Source organism: Mauremys reevesii, linkage group 25, assembly GCF_016161935.1.
Source record: "Mauremys reevesii isolate NIE-2019 linkage group 25, ASM1616193v1, whole genome shotgun sequence".
In the NCBI taxonomy this organism is placed as follows: domain Eukaryota; kingdom Metazoa; phylum Chordata; order Testudines; family Geoemydidae; genus Mauremys; species Mauremys reevesii.
Window position 1 is genome coordinate 3,779,802 of NC_052647.1, and position 22,283 is coordinate 3,802,084.

The following is a 22,283-nucleotide window of genomic DNA, read 5'->3' on the forward strand; positions in this document are numbered from 1 at the left end:
CCATCTACAGACATTGCCACCAAGTGACTGAAGCGCTGATCGAAGGGGAGAGCCTGGCCGAAGGGCAACCAGCCAGCCTGTGGTGAGAAGCATCTAAGTTTGTAAGGGCACCGGAAGTGTTAAGATCAGCTTAGAATGTGTTTTGCTTTTGTTTCATTTGACCAAATCCGACTTGTTATGCTTTGACTTATAATCACTTAAAATCTATCGGTGTAGTTAATAAATTTGTTCATTTATTTGACCTGAAGCAGTGCGTTTGGTTTGAAGCCTGTCAGAGACTCCCCTTGGGATAACAAGCCTGGTACAGATCAATTTCTTTATTAAATTGACAAACTCATATAAGCTTGCAGCATTCAGCAGGCATAACTGGACGCTGCAAGAGGGAGGTTCCTAGGGCTGTGTCTGGGACTGGAGATATTGGCTAGTGTCATTTGGTTGTGAAATCCAAGCAGCTTACATGCTGGAGGCTGTGCATGAACAGCCCAGGAATGGGGATTCTTACAGCAGAGCAGGGTAAGGCTGGCTCCCAGAGTCAAGGATAGGAGTGACCTAGCAGATCACTGAACCAGATAACACCAGGGGAATGTCACAGGGGGCCCGACCCAGGCACCGGGAAATGCAGGGGGAAGGTGTTTTCACTGGGAGCAGCAAATGGGCAGAGGAGCCAGGATACCTCAGGCAGAGCTAGGATTCAACCCTGGGCAACAGGTCAGCACAAGAGCACAACGGGCTGATGCATAGGCCATGAGCTGTGCCCAGGCCTCCTGGCGGAGGGATGAATTTCAGCCTGTGTTCAGAGCCGAGGGGAGAGGGGGCTGTTTACACAGTGGCGGCTCTTTCACAGATCCACCTGTAAGCGAAACTACAGGGTCCATCATTCCACAGGCCGTTGTCCAACAGGTGGGCGCAGTTCTCATCACCATTTTTGCTCGTGAACAGGTTATTGGGCTCCCCTTCATTCCAGTTCCTGAACGAGAAGAGAGAGAGGAGCTCTTAACCCGCGGACTCCCCGTCCCAGAGGAGATACACCCCCAGTAAGCTGGGCCCCACCTTCAGTGTAACTAGAGCAGCCTTGGGGTTCATTTAACTTATGCTCAGGCCCTGGTAGGGGTTCTGGGAAGCTTAGAACAGCCAGAGCCCAGCAGGGCTCCAGCCCCTGCCCCAGGGGCTGTTGTGCCAGCTCTTCTCCAGCCTCTTTATGAAGGTTATAGCCTGGGCGAGGGTCAGGGAGGAGATTAAGGCTCCTTCAAAATCCCTTGATGCTGCCAGAGCAGTGTAAATGGCCCTAAAGCAAGGGAATATTGGGCCCATTGTGACATTGCACCCATATGATTTAATGAAAATATGCTAATGAGCGTGAATATAATGTAACTGGAATATGCTTCATGCAAAATGTCTCTTGTAAGGTATCATTACAAAGCTTATAACCTACTGAGTGTGGTCATCCTATTTGTATAAATGTATCATTCTTGTACCTGAAACTAGAAATATGAAATATAACTCTGAGGTCCTATTGTAATTATGCAAAGTGTGGGCCATTAATGGTGGTTTGGAATCTTGATGGCTTCCATTGACTAGGACAATTGGCTCTGTTTACTTCCAAGCCTTCCTGTGAGTCAGGCCAGGCAGAATGAAGGCTTGGGGTCTCACAGGACATGTGTCCATGTCACCTGGTACTGGCATCCATCTTAACCCTGGGGCTTTTCCATTTGGAAGGAGGTCTAGGGTCCCAGAGGGTACGTCCAGACCACCCGCCGTATCGGCGGGTAGCGATCGATTTTTCAGGGATCGATATATTGCGTCTTATCTAGACACGATATATCGATCCCTGAACGCACTCCCGTCGACTCCGGAACTCCACCGGAGCGAGCGGCGGTAGCGGAGTCAACATGGGGAGCCGCGGACGTCGATCCCGCGCTGTGAGGACCCGAGGTAAATTGATCTAAGATACTTCGACTTCAGCTACGCTATTCACATAGCTGAAGTTGCGTATCTTAGATCGATACCCCCCCTAGTGTAGACCAGCCCACAGAGACAAAAGATTCCTGCCATGTGCCAAAGCTATATAAGGGAGTGGAACAGAACAAAGGAGTTTCCAGTCATGAGAAATCGCCTAGTTACCACCTGAGCTGGAGCTAACAAGAACTGTACCAGGGGAAAGGATTAGCCCAGACTAGGAAGGAGTCCAGTCTGTGAAAGAAACTTATTGGAACATCTCTGAGGGTGACATTTTATCTGTACTCGGTTTCTTTTTGTCTTAGGCTTAGACTTGCGTGTTTTGTTTTATTTTGTTTGGTAACTTCCTTTGTTCTGTCGGTTATTACTTGGAACCACTTAAATCCTACTTTTTATACTTAAGAAAATCACTTTTGCTTATTAATTCATACCTGAGGGAGCAAACAGCTGTGCATATCTCACTATCAGAGTTATAAAGGTGGACAATTTATGAGTTTACCCTGTATACACTTTATACAGAGTAAAACGGATTCATCTGGGGTTTGGATCTCATTGGGAGCTGGATGTCTGGGTGCTGGAGACAGGGGCTCTTCTTAAACTGTTTTCAGTTAAGTCTGCATTTTTGTGGCGTGTGTTTCAGACCCTGGGCCTGTGTTGGAGCAGACTGGCATGTCTGTCTGAACAATGCAGGGTTCTGGAGGCCCAGCCTTACAGAGAAAATGGGCTCAGAGGTAGTCTCAGCATATCAGGTGACCGTCCCAAGGGGGTTTCTGTGACCAAACCTGTCACACCCATTCCATTACTTTAATCCAGTGCTAGCGGGGATTAAAGCAAGTAGAGGGACCAATATGGCTGCCCATGGTGGTCCTTTGACTACTAGCGGTAAATATGCCCAATGGCCAGTGATGGGATGTTAGATGGGGTGGGATCTGAGTTACTACAGAGAATTCTTTCCTGGGTGTCTGGCTGGTGAGTCTTGCCCACATGCTCAGGGTTTAACTAATTGCCATATTTGGGGTTGGGAAGGAATTTTCCTCCAGGGCAGATTGGCAGAGGCCCTAGAGGTTTTTCGCCTTCCTCTGCAGCGTGGGGCACGGGTCACTTGCTGGAAGGTTCTCTGCACCTTGATGTCTTTAGACCATGATTTGAGGACTTCAATAGCTCAGACATAGGTTAGGGGTTTGTTACAGGAGTGGGGGGTGAGATTCTGTGGCTTGCGTTGTGCAGGAGGTCAGACTAGATGATCATAATGGTCCCTTCTGATCTTAAAGTCTATGATTCTATGATGCCAGGCTGAATACTCTCTGTATGGAGAGTGGGGGGGGGGGTTTGAAAAATTTGCATCCCAGTCTCAAGGGTTTGTGACATTCCCCCTAGAGGAGACAGATCTTTTATTCTGAAGTATCCAAATGAATGTGGGGCCAGAGACAGCATTACCTGCTCACAGGACAGGCATCATGATTGGACCACTAGAGGATAACAACTGTCGAAGAAAAACTCAGTTCTCGCTTTTTGTTTGGGTGCAGCAAAATCAAAATACTTTATTAAATACTCTAGTGAACACAAGAGGGAGAGAGTGTCAGGAACTGGGTTACCCCTTGTCCCGGACGGATCTCTCTCAATTAGTAAACAATTCATAACAATCTTTATACCTTTCTAGCAGACAATGGTTAGTAATCTTGGAGACATTGAAAATAAACATTTGCATTTGTTTATACATAAGCCTATTCGCTATCTTATTTGTCTGCAATACTAGAACAGAAAACAAGACTGCAATTCACAAGGTCGTAATGACTCTTCACACAATTCTCTTTGTACCACATACCTTACAGCATGCAGGGTCACGTTAACTTCTAACATACATTAAGATCCCTTCAAACCTATATTAATTAATTCTTGGCCTCCACACAACCTACTACTAGTTAATGGCATAAGTGGGGGAGGGCTGCGCTGTTGAAGGCCCTGCTGCAGGGGTAGAGGCTGCTACTCACACACGCCGTGGCAGCACAAGCTTCCCCTCACCACAATGTCTCAGACCAGACCAGCCTTGGAGAGACCCCTCTGTAGGCTGAGAGGGGCGCTCTGTCCCTGTGACCCATTCCGTCCTCGGTACATTGGCTGTGATGGCCAACAAGCACCCAAGCTCATTTCATACAGAGGGCACCCAGCAGCAATGCCATTTGGTCACTAGAGACCTGGGCCAGATTGCAAACAGTGACCTGCGGGGACCGATAAAGCCTCGAGTCGTTCAGTCCTCAGGGCATGAAATCAAACCTGAGTGGCTTCATCCCTGGCCTCAGTCTTGGAGCTACTGAGGTAGAAAGCACCTGCAGGGGCAGCTGGGGAAGGCCAGGGCAGGAATGGGAGAGCAGAGGATCGCCCCATGCTTACGTAAATACCGCAGAAGTGTTGTCCACCCAGCGCCAGATGCCTTCAGTCCCTTGGTCGGTGAAGCCAATCCAGTGCCGAATGGAACGAGCTTTAATAGCCAAGTAATTCTGGAGAGGATGACACAGAGAATTGGGTGCTTAGAACTGAGGCCAGATCCTGAGGCGTCTCCCATGGCAGGAACTTACCCCAAGGGATGACCTGGGCACTCAGTGCTGCATATGCCAGAGGAGGAGGCAAGGAGCCCGATTCTCCTCTCCCTCCAGGGAAGGGTGTGGGGGATGGAGAGACGTCAGTGGAGGAGCAGGGGTTGGTGATGGTCTCAGCCTGGGATGGGGAGAGGAGGCCCCGAGCCTGGGGGATGGATGGTGTTGGAACCAGGGGGGAGGGTATTGGGTCCTGCAGTGGGACAGAGGGGGCTGTGGCATAGATCACCCACACACCGCACCAAACAGATCCCAACCCTGCAGTCAAACTCGGGCACAACCCAGCAGGGGAGGGTAATGCACAGGGAGTCCAGGAGGGCCTGTTGTATTCATTTAGCTGGAATATATGGGCCTAAGGTGTTAGCAGAACTCAGCCGTTGGCCGACATTAAACAGCGCTAACCCGGCCTGCTCGCTTCCCTTAAAAACCTTTTTAACCTTTGATCAAAGACAAAGGGAAGAGGGAAAAACCAGGGAAACCCTTTGAACGGTAAAGCACCGAGCCAGGCTTTCAGTCCGCCAGCCTCCCTTGGGCCCATCCCCTTGAGCTGCAGATTTTTTAGAAGGAACCCGCCCCCCTTGTGTGACAGGCTCTTAGCAGGGCCAGATTAATCATTTGTGAGCCCTGGCTCCCGGACTGTGGCCCTGCCCCCTGCTCCGCTCACGCTTGGCTGCAAGGCCCCACCCCTGCTCAGCCTCTTCCCCTCCAAGGCCCCCCACACCGCTCGCACGGTTGGGAGGGAGCAGAGTCAGCGGCAGGCAGGGCCTCGGTGAGAGGCCGGGTGGGGATGGGGCGTTGGCGCAAAGCGTGGGCGGAACAGAGGGGGCAGGTGTGATGAAGTGGGAGGTTTCTTGTTTTTTCCATGGTTTGCATGCAGAGCGAGTGGGACTCAGTTTCCCTGGGTGTTACTGGTTTAACGAGGTGAGGGGAGAGGGAGTTTGTTGTTACAGAGGACCGGCGACTGAACTTGGGACCCCGGCCAATGGCCTGGAGAATGGACATCCCAGCGACTGGTGACCTGGGGTTGTGGTCACCAGGAGGCCCAGCTCAGAAGTCGCAGCCAGTTCTGGCCAGTGGGAGGACAACGGGCTATGAAGAGAGGACCCTGTGACCTGACCAGCTGGTTCCAGCCAGAGGACAGGAGATGAGAGGAGGCCCAGGCAACCCTGCTTACCTGGAGAGAAGACAATGGACAGAGCCGAGGCTTGGGGCCGGGGATATCGGATGCCCAGCTGGGAAGCAGGGGAGCTCTGGGCTGGAGAGAGAGAGCAGGCAGAGCCCACCTGGATGCAGGGGAGACTGGGATGTGCTGTGCTGAGGGAGGCCAGGCCCGAGGGCCCTGAGTGTTTCCTATGCCGTGTTCAGACACTCAATAAACCCTCCTGTTTTACGCTGGCTGAGAGTCGCTCCAGTCTAGAGAACAGGGTTGCATTATTCCCTCTGGGAGTGGAGGCCCTGGGGGTCCAGAGCACGTGGACTCCTTGAGGGGGCCCACGGTGAGAAACAAGTGTGCTAAGGCTCAGAGATGTGCAGTTCCAGGAGCTGGAGAGGTTTAATCCCTGAGAGAGACTGGACCCCCGAGAAGGGCTGTCACACTGAAGGGGATTCCCCCCAGGGACTCCACGGGACCAAGAGAGGGCACAACCTGTGAGTCCGTGATAGCAGGGCCACAGTCCGGGTGCCATGGCCCCTTCTAAGTGTGGGCCCGGCGCGATTGTAAACCCGGCACTGTCTCTTAGATGGTTTCAGAGCTGGTAACAACCATCCTGCTGCTGAGACAGGCTGGAGTGGCTGTTGTTACAGTCCGACCTGTTTCATCCCAGCTGGTGGTTGGGATTAGCTGGAGCCGGTAGAGGCGACATCATCTGGGTCCTTTTCTCCAGTCCCATCTGGTCAGGATGTCTCAGGCTCAGGATGACAAAGGTCTCAGGTCCCAAAAGATGTGGGGGAGGGGAGAACCATGATGGTGAAGCTCGTTCTAGAAGCCTAATTTTCTCCCCAAAGTCTCTTTCAGGTCCCCAAAAGGGAGCAATGGGTGGAACAATCCATCCCCTCATTCCTTTGACCACCAAGTAGGTTTAATCTCCAGCACTGGATTCACTCCTTTCTGGTTCCACACATTTCTTGTTTGCCAGTCGTGATCTGAACCCAGTCGGTGAGTTACAGCAGGAGGCTCTTTCGTTTGGACTAACTCCATCTGTCTCTCGTTTGGGACCTTTTCCCATCAACCCTGGTTACTCTCGGTCATTGTACCATCTCAGGAACACTCACAAACTTTTACAGCTGCGTTCACAGTGAGGGTAAATTTGTCAGGCCAGTTATTCCGACCGGGTGCAGCAGGAGATAAGGATGAGCATTACGAATGCACCGTCCAAGTTCCCCTTTCCAAAGGGCCGTTACACTTTGAAAGTGACTGTAAAAAACCTGCTCCCAGATGGGCTCCCTCATCCCTATGGGTATCAGAGCCAGAGCTGCTGGCTGCAGGGACTAACCTAAGCCATTCCTGCTTTTCCCTCTCATACGCCCAGCAGAGCCAGCCAGGGCCTGTTCTGGTTCAAGCCTCAGCAGAATTGTCACCCAAGTTCCTGTTGCAGGATCTTTGGGCTGGATCCCCAGCTGATGTCAACCGGGATCATATGGATAACAGCTGCTGTGCACCAGCCAAGGTGCTGGCCCATTCCTGGCGCTGGAAATCACTGACCAAAGAAATACATTCACTACTACAGGTGCCGACTCTGTGGGTGCTCTGGGGCTGAAGCATCCATGGGGAAAAAACAGTGGGTGCTAAGCACCCACCAGCCACCCATCCATCAGTTGTTTGGCCACCCTGCTGCTGATCAACTGTTTGGCAGCCAGTGGGAGGTGGTTAGGGGAGGGGGCAGAGCAGGGGTGGGATGAGGCGGGGCAAGGGCGGGGTCTTGGGGGAAGGGGTGGGGCAGGGATGAGAATAGGCGGGGAGAAAGGCAGGGCCTTGGGGGAAGGGGTGGAGTTGAAGCAGGATCGAGGTGGGGCACCCACCTGGAAAAATTAAAATCATTACCTGTGGCACTACAGTCAAGTCCTGGCTCTTCTCTCCCAGCAGACACCCCTGGGCTCTGCAGTCTGGTGGGAATCCACCTCTGGCAAGATAGTTTCGTGTTCCCAGCACCCCAGGGAGTCTGACTACCCTGCCCGGAAACCTCCTCTCTTATCTGCCAAGCAGCTCTGCTTTCTGAGCCCTCCTCAAACCTCCCCACCATTTGCTCCTCACCGTCCCTTCTCTGTGCTGCTGCCCCAAGTCCCTCCTGCCCCCGTTGGGCAAAATTCACCCCGGGGGTGGGGCAGGGCTAGCCCTTGTCACTGTTGGAGACCTGGAGTCCTGCTCCAGCCCTGCACCAGGAACTCCCACTGTTCCTTTTTTCCCGTCAGGCCCAAACAGCGCCAAAGCCTCATGCCAGCTCTCTGCCCAGGGGTCATTACACCCCAGGGAGAGGATGGGCTGAGTGTTCGTACCTGCTCCCTTTGGTCGTTGATCACCACCAGATCAGCATTCTGGGCTAAGCAGGAGTTTCTCGCTGCCTCCCAGGTCTGGTTAGCCTGGGAGAGAAGGTAGCACCTCCCTTGGTCCTGGTCCCAGCCCGACTGGCACCAGGGAACACCTGCCGCAGAGAACACAGCTGTGAGCCCCTCCCCCGTTACTCGCCAATGAGGGGCCAATCCCCTCTCTCACATGCCGATGAGGGGCTGATCCCTCTACCCCATGTGCCGCCGATCCCTCCCTCACACGCGCCGATCAGGAGCCTATCCACCTCATCTCACGTGCCAACAAGGGGCCGATCCCCCGACCCCATGTACTGACAAAGGGCAGATCCCTCCCCCTCACGTGCTGATGGGGGGGCCGAACCCTGCCACGCCAGGTGCCGACGAGGGGCTCATCCCTCCCCACCACATGGCGATGACGGGCCAATCCCCCCACCCAACGTGCCAATGAGGGACTAACCCCCCACCATGCGCCGACGAGAGCCCGATCTCACCCTCCCCACGTGCCGGACAGCAACCGATCCCTCCCCACACGCACTGCTGAGGGGCCAATCCTTCCCCCCGCAGACACAGAGCACAGGCCAGACCACAGCAGGTGTGGGTATTCCACAGGAAACCTAAGCCACAAGTGAAAGCAGAAGCTACAGGCGGAGACGTGGGGCACAGGCAGCCCCTCCATCCATCCTTATGGGCTCTGCTCTCACAGGGCGAGTGGCAGGGCCCCATTCCCAGGTTCCAGCCCCCACCCCTGGCACTAATGGGGGATTCTGCAGCCCCACACCCCAACTAGGGGGGACCCCCCACCCCAGCTAGAATGTGACACTGCATTTGGATTCTCCCCACTCTGCTCTCACCTGCTGTGCTCCTCTGGGTTGTGGGGCCAGGGTCTCCTGGCTTGGTGGGAGAAGGGGTGGCCTGTGAAACTGAGCATGGCCTGACTTGCATCCGACCAAGTGGGTATTCACCCACGAAAGCTCATGCTCCAAAACGTCTGTTAGTCTATAAGGTGCCACAGGATTCTTTGCTGCTTGAGCACGGCCTGTGTTAGTCTCAGGGCCATTGATAGGATACACCCCCCCACCTCCGCAGGGTGCTGATCACCGCACCTCCCTGCACTCCAGAGGGTGATGCTGCAGCACCCCAACCCTGCCTAGTGCCTGATCCCCACCTCCCTGCAACCCTAAACCAGATCAAGACTTTCCAGCATCTTTCTCCCCCACCTCATCTGCAGGCTGAACCACCCCTGATCCCTACATTCCTAAACTGGAAGGAGACACTGCAGCACCCCTGACCCCTGTCCCTGCTGGGTGCTCATCCCCCTCCCTACGCCCCATGTGGTGCCATCCCTGTTCTCAGGCTGCGGGCTGGGACATTAAGGAAAGGAAAACTAAGAACATTCAAGAGGAGCCCAGCGAGCTCCTCCCATTTACCCCTGACCTTACCTGCCGAGCCCCTCTTGGTTGTGGGGCTGGGGTCCCTGGCCATGTCTGAAGATGGGACCATCTAAGAAACTGAGCAGAGCCCCAGCGTGAGCCTCAGGGACATCACCCGCCTCTCCCAGTGGGTGGGTTGGCAGCTTCTCAGTCCGGTCTGTCAACTCTGTCAAATCCCAGCGAGGTGCTCCCCCAGCCCATTGGGGCTCTCATCTCCTTGGGGCAGGGATGAGCAGGATTTGGGGAGGGGAGAATCTCAAACCTTAATAATAATGCCTCCCCCTTCTCATCAGTACAGCATACAAAGCACTTTGTGAAGGGGGTCAGGCTCATGAGCACCATTTTATAGATGGGGAAACTGAGGCACAGGGCATTGCTGTGACTTGCCTAAGGTCACAGAGGTGGAATAGAACCCTGGTCTCCTAGGGCTTAGTCCCAGCCTGTCTCTACTAGTCCATGCTGTCTCAGAAGGTGCCTAGCTCTCACCAGACCAGCTCTGGTGGGGGTAGGGGGTCTAGGTCATGGTGGCTACTCACGGTCGAGGAGGACCAGGGTCATCAGGAGCAGTTTGATGGCCACGATGATCAGGGTAGGAATCACCAGCTGCCGGTTTGTGAGAGGGGGGATCTGGAAGGGGGGGAAATGGCTCTGATAATCCTGTCCTGGCCACACCCTAGATTTTACCCCACCCCCAGCACTGAATGGGACACACTTTCAATCAAGCCTGACAATAATTAAAGGGGCAGGGATCGGTGTGTAGCATCTTTAGCTAAAAGAGCTTTTCTCCCCACTGTGTCTCAGGCATTTGAGTTAAATGTGCACCCACAAAAATGAAAAGGATGAAGCCAAAGGGACAAACTCTGCTCCCAGTTACACCATTGTAAATCTAGCCTGAAGGCAACAGTGTGACTCAGGATTTACACTGGTGTAAATGGGAGCAGTTGTTGGGTCAAATAGTTTCCAAACCTTTGGAGGAAAATAATCACGTCACTTGCCAGGCAGTGAAGTTTCCCCAGTTGTGACCCTGTCAGTCCTGCCAGCTCCCCACTAACCCTTGGGGCTTCTAGGGATGGCAGGGTAGGTGAGACCCCCATTTCTGATCTGGTTTTGAAAAGAGGAAAAAAACAAACTGCTTTTTGAACTTTCTTCCAGCACCACAAAGGAGCAAAAAGGGAAGGAACCCAACTGCCATCCCCAGGAAATGAGCAACACACGGAGCAGCAGGTTCCTCATCAGCCAGCAAAGGAGCTGGTTTGTCTCACCACAGAGAGGGGACAGACCCCAGCCTATGTTCCTGGGTCCTCCTGGTCCCACTGAGGTTCTCCAGGTGCGTTGGGCATCTGCTCTGGGTCCCCTCGGATCTCTCAGTCATGCAGGCGTCTTCCCCTCTGGGGCCAAGGGTAGAGGACTGGGTGGGTGCCCCGTGTGCTCTGCTGTTATCTCCCGCTGGGCTTCCTGCCCCATAAGGCAGTGGCTTATACACGCATGACTCTAGTAGTCCCATGGTGCGGCCTGCGTGGGCAATGTCAGAGCACCGCCCATCACCCTACCTCCTGCGCGGGGCGGTGGTGACCCTGAGTGAGTCACACCTTCAAAAGGGGAAGAGCCCTGCTAGGTCCCATCTGGTCCATCATCCCAGAGCAGGACTGTTCTCCCCAGGCTAATTTTAAAGATATCATAACCAGGAGGGTTGTCGGGATCAAACCCTCAACCTGTAGCAGTGATATTCAAACCTCAGGAGCCAAATTAGCACTTAGCATTACCCAAGAGAGCCACAGTAGGGTGAATTCACAGTTTCATTTGCTAGAGGACTCTATAATCATATTTAAACAGTATGTCAGTTTTATATATACTTGTCACAGCACAATGATTGACCAAGTATCACCATTTTCATAGAATCTCAGAATCATAGAATCTCAGGGTTGGAAGGGACCTCAGGAGGTCATCTAGTCCAACCCCCAACTACAATTGGTTAATTACATAGTAAAAGCATCCTGGTAAGTTAATAACTTAGACTGGTTAATAATTATGGAAGCAAGGTCTGAAGCAGCTAGTGATGAGCTGCAGGGGGTGGGGAGGAGGTTTCAGGGCCAGACGGTCTTTACATAGACACACTTTCGGCCTGGGTATCAGGTAGACAGAGCTCCATTGCCCACATCATCCGTTTTGGCTGGTGCTGGGTTACAAATGACTTTAGAACACAGGGGACTGAAATATTTTTATCCTGATTGTAAGAGGAACGGGCAGCAGAACTGTGCTTAGCCGGCCCTGGCTGACGGGGTCCCCCTCCGCCGAACTGAGCTCACAAAGCAGAGGGTCGGATGCCAGAGCCAAGTGTTGAGGGAGAAGGGACAGGGCTGGGCCAGGCCTGTTTAAAGATAGAGGTACCTAGACTCCATCAGGTCCACGGGCTGCTTAGATCTGTTGTGGGGCAGCATTTCTGCGGAAGAGGCGGCTCGGCCTGCACTAGCGGTGAGGTTCCCCTGCTGAGGTCACAGTAGAGAGGCAGGAGGCAGCAGAAGGGGACGGCACAGGGCCGGCGGCGACGGAGCAGATGGCACAGTGTGGTGAACGGTGACACGAACAACAGCAGCAGAGTGAACGACACGCAGCAGCAGCAGCAGCAGCGGGCAGTGAAGGCATTGCTCAATTCCCTCCCCCCCCGTGTGAACGCATGTGAAGGCACCACTGGGCTCTGGGTCTCCACAGACCAAGGACAGCAGCTGTGAGTGGGGTGTGGCAGAGGGAGAGGGGAGTGCGTGTTAAAGGGACATTTTTTTGTTGGATTTTCACACCATGGTGAAAAACGGAGGCAAAGGACACGGCCCAATGTCCTCTGGGGTGGGAGTTTTGCTCATGGTCAGATGTGTTTGAATCATGGCTGTGGTGTTTCCCCCAATTAATGCCGGGTTCCTTCCCCCTTTTTATTAAATGTTCTCTGCCACGCACAGACTCAGTGCTCATGAAAGGGGAAGTGTTGCCTCTTACAGGCGCCCCGTAGAGTTTGATTTTCCCAGATTACTGGGTGGGGGCTGTGGATATTAAACCCGGCCCTGGTGGCTGCCGACTCCAGCTGGCAGAAGGGCACAGTTCAATCACACCGTGTTTTTCTGAGTAAGGGTTGCCAGGTGTCTGGTTTTCAACCGGAAAGTCCGGTCGAAAAGGGAACCTGGCAGTGTCTGGCCAGCAGTGCTGACTAGCCCCTGACACTCCAGTTAATCGCAATAAGCAGCCTCCGCCACCGGGGGCAGGACGAGCAGAAGCTGCTGGAACCTGGAGGAGCACATGGGAACGGGGGAGCGGGGTACTGGCTGCTCCCCTGTCCTGCCCCATTCACTCCCTGACCACAACTTCCCCGCCCCCATCCTGCCCTACTCACCCCCAACCCCAGAATGCAGCTCCCCCTCCCCCACCTTACTCCACTCAGCCCCCAACCCACAGAGCGTGGCTCCCACTTCCCCATCCTGCCCCACTCACACCCGACCATGGGAGCTCGGGTTCCCCTCCCTCATCCTGCCCCATCCTGCCCCACTCACCCCAACCCCAGAACGCAGATTCCCCTCCCCTGCCCCACCCCACTCAGCCCCCAATCCCCAGAGCGTGGCTCCCCCTCCCTCATCCTGCCCCATCCTGCCCCACTCCCCCCAACCCCAGAGTGCAGATCCCCTCCCTTCCCCACCCCACTCAGCCCCCAATCCCCAGAGCATGGCTCCCCCTCCTTCATCCTGCCCCACTCACCCCCAACCCCAGCGCGCAGATCCCCTCCCTTCCCCACCCCACTCAGCCCCAATCCCCAGAGCGTGGCTCCCTCTCCCTCATCCTGCCCCACCCACTCACCCCAACCCCAGAGTGCAACTCCCCTCCCGGCCCTACCCCACTCAGCCCCCAACCCCAGAGCATGGCTCCCCTCCCTCATCCTGCCCCACTCACCTCCCAATCCCCGAAGCATGGATTCCCCTGCCCTGTCCTTCCCACTCACCCCCCAACCCCAGAGCGCCGGTCCACGTTTCCCATCCTGTCCCTCTCTCCCCCAACCATGGGGCAAGGCTCCCCCTCCCCATCTTGCCCAACTCACCTCTTGACCCCTGGAGCGTGGCTCCTCCTCCCCATCCTGTCCCAATCACCCCCACCCCTGGAGCAGCACTCCCTCTGCCCCGTGCTGCCCCACTGACCCCCACCCCGTGGCCCTAGAGCATGGCTCTTCCTGCCCTGTCCTGCCCACTACACCCCCAACCACCGGAGCATGGTTCCCCCTCCCCGCTCCCCTCCTCCACTCACCTCCCCACTCCCAGAGTGCAGCTCCCCTCCCTGTACTGCCCCACTCACCCCCACCCCTGGAGCATGGTTGCCCCTCCTGTACTGCCTCACTCACCCCCAGGTCCCCAGAGCATGGCTCCCCCTCCCCCACTCACTCCCTACCCATGGAGTGCAGCTCCCCCTCCCCCCAACAGCCCCATTCACCCCACACCCCCGGAGCACAGCTTGAACGATGGGTTGCCAGGTGTACAGTGCAGGGTTGGAAGGCAGCAAAGTCTTTTAAGTGGGTGGATCCGTTTGGAGGCGGGTCCACCCTTGCCCGAGGGCTGGGCGAGAGGAAGTCACCCACGTGCAGATGGTGAGCGCTGCCGCTCGAGGAAAGGGCCACCCACTGGGACTGCTCTGAGGGGAATCCAAGCCTCAGCACCTGAATCTCCGAAGGGTTTCAAGCTCCGGAAATCTGAACAGACACCAGCCACTGCCCCAAACCTGGGGTGCCCAGGCTCACTCTCAGGGCACAGATGTTCCCTGTAGCTCCCCCTGCCGAGCGTTGGACCCAGCTGTCCAACTGTCTGCTCCCCTCTGGCCACAGCGCTGACCCTTCAGACTCCCCTGTACTTAAACCAGCCTCCCCCAGAACTCCGCCCAAAAGGTGCCACGCTTCTGACCTACAGTTTAACCCTCTCAGGGACCCGCCTCTGTTGAGAAGCAGTTACACACGCACACACACACTCACAGACACACACACACGCTCACAGACACACACACACACACACACACACACACATGCTCTTTGTTCAGTCTATCAGCTTATGTTCGTTATATTTAATCATGTAAAGCCCAGGAGAGCACAACTCACACAAAGCAACGAGAAACCGGGGTGGGGGGGGGGGGCGAAGTTAATATCTTTGACTGGACCAACTTCTGGTACAAGCTTTTGTGCAACTCAGAGCCCTTCTTCAGCTCTGGGGAAGGAAGCAGAGCGAGCAAAATCCAAGCTGGCACAGATCGTTAAGCAGAAGGGGTCATACGCGGTGGGGGCGGTCACTGGAAATGAAGGGGGCAATTGAGGGGAAGAGTGTTATGCATAAAGGGTTTGAGGTGGGCAGCACGGTGTGTTACAAAACTGTTGTAATGAGCCATAAAACCAGCGTCCCTGGTAAGTGCATGGCTTTTGGTGTCTAGCAGCCTCGCCGTTTGAAAGCGTTGTGCCGTTTGCCTTTGAGGACAAGTATGGGAAGGTCAGCTAGGGAGCAATCGCTTTGAGAAAAGCGTTCCCGCACGGGCGAGACGGTGGTTTTGCCTTTGATCATTTGTCTGTGTGAGTTCATTGGCGAAAATGAACAATACACGTATAAAACAGCCTAAAAGCAGATGCTAAATAGTATAGTCAATGGCTTGCCCACGCTTTGGCTCGTTATGAAATATATTCAAGAGACCAAACAATCAATACCAGTCAAGTTTATTGCTAAAAGCCAATAATCAATCACGGGTTTCAGAGTAGCAGCCGTGTTAGTCTGTATCCGCGAAAAGAACAGGAGTCCTTGTGGCACCTTAGAGACTTAGAGCTTGGCTACACTCGAAACGTCAAAGCGCTGCTGCGGGAGGGCTGCCGCAGCAGCGCTTCGAAGTGTGAGTGTGGTCGCAGCGCCGGCGCAGGGAGAGAGCTCTCCCAGCGCTGCACGTACTCCACCTCCCCGTGGGGATTAGCTTGCGGCGCTGGGAGCCGCGCTCTCAGTGCCGCAGCACTGTTTACACTGGCGCTTTACAGCGCTGTATCTTGCAGTGCTCAGGGGGGTGTTTTTTTCACACCCCTGAGAGAGGAAGTTGCAGCTCTGTAAAGCGCCAGTGTAGCCAAGGCCTAACATTTATTTGAGCATAAGCTTTCGTGGGCTACAGCCCACTTCATGGGATGCACAGAATGGAACATCTAGTGAGGAGATATATACGCATACAGAGAGCATGAAAAGGTGGGAGTTAATTGGCCTCTCAGAGTTGGTAAGACAACTCCCACCTTTTCATGCTCTCCGTATGCGTATATATCTCCTCACTAGATGTTCCATTCTATGCATCCCATGAAGTGGGCTGTAGCCCACGAAAGCTTATGCTCAAATAAATTTGTTAGTCTCTAAGGTGCCACAAGGACTCCTGTTCTTTTTGAGTAATCATATACTACAGGAAGAAAGGTTGAACAGTATTATCAGTTTCTGGACAGCCATATAATACAGCACCGGGAGGGGTTATCCCATCACTAGAGGAAATCCACCTCCCCGAGACGGGTAGCGCTAAATCAATGGAAGAATTATTCCACCGACTGAGCCCTCCACACTGGGTGTTAGGTTAGCTTAACTACATTGCTCGGGGGGGGGGGGGATTATTCACCCACATAGGTGGGTCAGTCTGATTTTCTAGTGTAGCCCAGCCCTTAATCTGGTGCAAGGTGGCTCTGTCCCCGAGAAAGCTCCCCACTGGGTGTCCCTTTCCAAACTCCTGCTTCTTTTGTTCTGCCTTGTGGTAACTTTCCATTACTTCCAAGCCTCCCTCACCTTGGACAAGAGCAGAAAGCAGCATCTCCCAGGCAGAGGAAACACATAGTCCCATGGTGTTTAACGTAATGTTGCATGCTGGTCCGTCCCCATTGTGTCTGGCCTGGCAGAGACATGCCGACCCTGCTACCTCCTGGGGCATCCACACAAACATAGGCATTCCATGACCCAGTCATTTCATGGTACAATGTCATACAATCATCCAAAATTCAGAAGTGATACAGCCTGAGCCCTTACAAGAGGAAACTGAGGCATGGGGAAGGGAGTTGTCCAAGGTCCCAGGATGAAGCAGGGAAGAGAACCCATGTGTGCTGTGTTCCAGCCTGATGCCCTACCCACTAGGACACACTGCAGAAATACCATCCCCTTAGGGATACAGAACAACCCCTAGCTCCCAGCAAGAGTTGTGCGATGGGGCGCATCACCAAGAGAACACAGCTTGGGGAGACTATTGATCTGGAGGAGGCAGGGCCTGGTCCCACCAGTCAGCCCGTGGCTCAGGAAGGACGTGGGCTGGCGGCCGAGCCAGGCTCTAGCAGAGCCAGGCCTTTTCGCAGATCCAGTAGTCTGTCCAGTAGCAGTTTATGTCGTTCCAGCGCCCGTCGATTGCCATGGTGCCACAGTCCTCGTCGCTGGAGTCATTGAGCTCCCCAGTGCTCCAGAAGCTGTGAAGAAGAGCAAAGCCCCATGGAGACCACGGCGGGGAGCAAGGGATGGGGCAGGGGGGGCATGGAGCCTTTCACCCCACGTACCTGAGTTTGAGAGGGGAGCCATCCACCCAGAGCCATTGATTTTCCACTTTCTTGTCACTCAGCCCCAGCCAGTATACCCGGGACTTTGTGCGGTTCTTCACCAAGAATGCCTGCAATAGACAAGAACAGACTAAGGGGGTGAATGGGTGGGGGACAGGCCACGCACTCTGCCAATGCCAGGAAGGATGGCCTGGTGAGCAGGGTGCTGACCTGGGACTCAGGAAACCCAGGGTCAAGTCCCAGCTCTGCTACTGACTCCCTGTGTGGCCCTGGCCAAGTCCCTGCATCTCTCTATGCCTCAGTTTCCCCCAACTGAACAATAACCCTGCCCCTGAGGGTGCTAGCAGGATAACAAGATTGAAGTGTGACATGCTGGGGGACAGGGGGAAGGAGCTTAAATGTCATAGATGTGTCACCACCTCAAATCCAGCTGGGACTGAGGGCTGTTCCTGGGTGGTGGGTGAAAGGAGTGGGTGTGGTCTCAGTCTAGATCTCAGCCTGAGCTTGTGGGGGGATGGCTGCATGCAGGAAACATAACCTGGTGTGGGGGAAAGGTTCAGGATGGAGCCAGTTAAAGTTTGTCTGGGTGATTGCTTGAAAATACCCCTGGAATTCCCTTCCCCACAGAACTGGGGAGCTGCTGCAGGGGGGGCGCCTCAGGGTGGGGGAGGCAGGGAGCTGCCGCAGGGCTTGGGGACAGGGGAGGGCGAAAGGTGGAAGTTTCGCCTACGGCTTGAAACATCCTTGCACCGGCCCTGCTCTCACTGAGAACAACAGAGAATCCCGCAAGGGGAGCTGCCGTGTGCCGAGAGCTTTCTTGAGCATCTGGCCCTGCGGGCCCGTGTCTGCTGCCACCTCCCTCTGATTGCTGCCCTAGCATGGGCACGGCAGCTGGCACTGTGCTCCTCACCCACTCTTTCCTGTAATGCCGTGATGTCCTCTTGCATTTTACTGTGAAGCTCCTTCACAACGGCCAGCTCCCCAGACACCGAAAGATGGACAGCCTCTGGATTGGTGGAGGAAAGGAGGTTAGCAGCCAAAGTGCAGCATTGTCATCTTAGAGCTTCTTGCTCAGCCCCCAACATTGGGCCGCTTACAGATGCCACGGGCCCTGCTCGAAGTCTCCTCTGTGATGGTTGGAACCTGGGCCCCTGGCAACAGTCAGAGCAGCCTCTGGGCTGCTCTAACTCACGCTCTGCCTCCTCTGGGAAGCAGGGAATAACCATGGTGCAGCACACTTCAGCCAAGCCCCTGATCCATCCCTTACACCAGGGGCTGGGAGCCGGACGGGTGCAGGGCTCTGACACCAGCTCCACACCAATCTGTGATTCCCCCCTGCCCAGGGCACAGGCAATTTCCATCCCCTTCACACCACCTGTGGCCCAGTGTGACACAGGATTGGTCCCTTTAGGCGACTGCAGAGGGACAGTCCCAGGCTGCTTAAGTCCTACTTAAAGACCCCAAATAGGGCTTTGGCAGCCCTTGAGCCAGGTGCTGGCTCCTGGGCAACCGAACCAGCTACTTGAGAATTGGTAACAAAGTTATTTTCTGTTCGTGTTTCTTTAAAAATCGATCACTCTGAAGGGTTTTTAATTGCTTCAGCGCTAATTAAACCATCGACGCTCGCCCCTAAGAGTTCATCTAAAACGCTTCAGGACAGCCACTGGTCAGCAGAACCCCACCAGAGGTGGGTGGGTACCAAACCTACAGAACTGAGCAATGTGTGAAGGAGGCAGGGTCGGCCAGTGGAGAGAACACTGGCCTGAGGCTCGGGACATCTGAGTTTAATTCCCATCTCTGCTACTAACCTGCTGGGTGCCCTGGGGCAAGTAATTTCCTTGCCCCGTGCCTCAGTTTCCCCATCTGTCAAATGGGGATAATGATACTGCCCTCCTTGCAAAGTGCTTTGAGATCTACTGACGAACAGCAGTATACAAGAGCTAGGGATTATTATATCTTCCTTGCCCTCTAGTACCCTCTACTGTTTAGCTGTGTGTTGTAGACCCTATACTGCTGATGGAGATTCTTCTTAAGATCTGCCCTACCCCAGCCTTTGTATTGGTATAACTCTTTCATTTAGGGATATGATTCTTTTTTAAACTGGTCTAGGTATCCCAGTACAACCCCTACAGCAGATCCAGTTATACCGAGTCGAAGGTGCCTTTTACAAGTCGAGTGTATTCCTTCCCTGTGTAGGAATGGCTGTGCTGGTGTAAGTACATTTATACCAGGATAACTGGATCTCCACTAGGAGGATTGTACTGCTTTAAATGGACCAATATAACTCGAGGAGCACAACCTTTGCGTGTAGCCCAGGCTCAGCTGGAGAGGTAGGGACTGTGCTTTCAGAGCAGAAAGGAGATTCATAGAGGGGCAGGGCACAGGGAAAACCCCTCCTGGCTTCTGGGGGGGGCAGGATTTCACCCACAGATGTTAAGGCCAGAAGGGACCGTTCTGGGCATCTGGGCTGGCTCCCTGCATCGCCCAAGCCACAGAAAGTCAAAGACCTTCTCTGCATCGTCCCTGCAGTGTTCTGAGAGCCCCAGCTGGGTGGGCGGGGACAGCCACAGAGCCCTCAGTGGCTACAGACTCTCCATGCCATGGACACCTGGGTCCTGAGAGGTGACTTGCTTAGGCTGAAAGCATTTTGGTCTGTGTTTGTACAAGCTGGGGCTCCTCAGAGCTACCATAAAACACCTAATCATGTACAGCGCCTGCCACACTGGGGTCCTGGGCCATGACTGGGCTCCAAGGAGCTACCATAATACACCAAATAAAAAACTCACCCAAGTCCATAGCCTCAGGTAGATACAGAGCCCACAACCATGACCTCGCAGTCCCTCACTCTCACTATGATGAGAGGCAGAAGCGTCTCTGTGATTCTCTCACCTACTGTTTTCTGCAGTGCTGCAACCTCTGCTCGGATCTTCTCCCAATCTGCTTGGTTCTGGGACACTGCAAACAGAAATGCCCTTGGGATCAGGAGAGGGGAAAGGTTGCCACAACCAGGCTGGTGTCCTGAGTGGCCATGTGCAGCGTGAGGAGCCCGCCTGTAACGCTAGGGGATGGCAGCAACTGCCTGTCTCCATGGAGAGGAATATGTTGGTAATGGAGTGTTTGCTGCTGACTGCCAGCTAGATCTGTGTGAGTTCCCAGTGTAGCCATTTTCATGCTGGGATCCCACATCAGTCAAAAGCCTGAGGGATGCTGTTAGGGTTGCCACCTTTCTAATTGCTGGTAACTGAACCCCCATGGCACCTCCCCTGCCTCACCTCTTCCCCAAGGCCCCATCCCTATCACTTGCTCCTCTCCCTTCCTGGATCCTCCCACCTGCAGATAGGAGGCTGCCCTAGCTGAGAAGGAGCTGGGGCTGGCAAGGGTTAATTGTAGAATCTTATGGTTGGGAGGGACCTCAGGAGATTATCTAGTCCAACCCACTGCTCAAAGCAAGACCAATTCCCAACTCCCCCACATCCATCCCTAAATGGCCCCCTTAAAGATTGAACTCACAACCCTGGGTTTAGCAGGCCAATGCTCAAGCCATTAAGCTAGCCCTCTCCCTCACCCTGTGACAACCAGGCTTTTGGTTTGGGTGCCATTTAGGGTTGCCAGATCCTGAAAACCAGTCACCTGACAACCTTTAATAGGCCCGGCACAGAAGCCAAAAACCAAACTGTCCGGGTGAAAACCAGACAGGTGGTAACCCTAGATGCCATGGGATTCAGCATAAGGATTGATTGGCAGCTCCCAGCTACAAACGACCAGCAAATCTACTGCAAATGGGAGCAGCTCATGGTATGGTGGGAGGCCCTTTAAGAGAGGCTTCAGGTCCAGCTCCCCTCCATTCCTGCTTGTTGCCCAGAGTAGAGGGAATACCCACTTCTTCGGATGCAAGTGGTGGAAATTTCCTGGGGCAGGTATATATAAGCAAGCAAGAAGCAAGCTAGAGATAACGAGGTTAGATCAATCAGGGAGGATGAGGCCCTGTTCTAGCAGTTGAAGTGTGAAAACCAAGGGAGGAGAAACTGGTTCTGTAATTGGCAAGCCATTCACAGTCTTTGTTTAGTCCTGAGCTGATGGTGTCAAATTTGCAGATGAACTGGAGCTCAGCAGTTTCTCTTTGAAGTCTGGTCCTAATTTTTTTTTGCTGTAGGATGGCCACCTTAAGATCTGCTATTGTGTGGCCAGGGAGGTTGAAGTGTTCTCCTACAGGTTTTTGTATATTGCCATTCCTAATGTCTGATTTGTGTCCATTTATCCTTTTCCTTAGAGACTGTCCAGTTTGGCCGATGTACATAGCAGAGAGGCATTGCTGGCATATGATGGCATATATTACATTGGTTGAAGTGCAGGTGAATGAACCGGTGATGTTGTGGCTGATCTGGTTTGGTCCTGTGATGGTGTTGCTGGTGTAGATATGTGGGCAGAGTTGGCATCGAGGTTTGTTGCATGGATTGGTTCCTGAGCTAGAGTTACTATGGTGCGGTGTGCAGTTGCTGGTGAGAATATGTTTCAGGTTGGCAGGTTGTCTGTGGGCGAGGACTGGTCTGCCACCCAAGGCCTGTGAAAGTGTGGGATCATTGTCCAGGATGGGTTGTAGATCCCTGATGATGCGTTGTAGGGGTTTTAGCTGGAGACTATATGTGATGGCCAGTGGAGTCCTGTTGGTTTCTTTCTTGGGTTTGTCTTCCAGTAGGAGGCTTCTGGGTACACGTCTGGCTCTGTTGATCTGTTTCCTTATTTCCTCGTGTGGGTACTGTAGTCTTGAGAATGCTTGGTGGAGATTTTCTAGGTGTTGGTCTCTGTCTGCGGGGTTGGAGCAGATACGGTTGTACCTCAGTGCTTGGCTGTAGACAATGAATCTTGTGGTGTGTCCGGGATGGAAGCTGGAGGCATGAAGGTAGGCATAGCGGTCGGTAGGTTTTCGGTATAGGGTGGTGTTGATGTGACCATCGCTTATTTGAACCGTGGTGTCGAGGAAGTGGACCTCCCGTGTAGATTGGTCCAGGCTGAGGTTGATGGAGGGGTGGAAGCTGTTGAAATCGTGGTGGAATTTTTCCAGAGTCTCCTTCCCATGGGTCCAGATGATGAAGATGTCATCGATGTAGCGTAGGTAGAGAAGGGGCGTGAGTGGACGGAAGCTAAGGAAGCGTTGTTCCAGGTCGGCCATAAAAATATTGGCATATTGTGGGGCCATACGGGTGCCCATAGCGGTGCCACTGATCT

General features: G+C 54.0%; 1 protein-coding gene across 1 annotated transcript; it reads right to left on the bottom strand.

Annotated features, from left to right (window-relative positions):
• Positions 1-471: 471 nt before the first annotated feature.
• LOC120391212 (macrophage mannose receptor 1-like) lies at positions 472-21,461 on the bottom strand (the record flags this gene model as incomplete). The annotated part of the gene is made up of 7 exons (XM_039514684.1): positions 472-967; positions 4,348-4,454; positions 8,043-8,227; positions 10,039-10,129; positions 16,841-16,970; positions 17,058-17,140; positions 21,435-21,461. Coding segments are annotated over 7 exons (771 nt in total), but the record flags the coding sequence as incomplete, so codon positions are not given.
• Between the last annotated feature and the right edge of the window lie 822 nt (positions 21,462-22,283).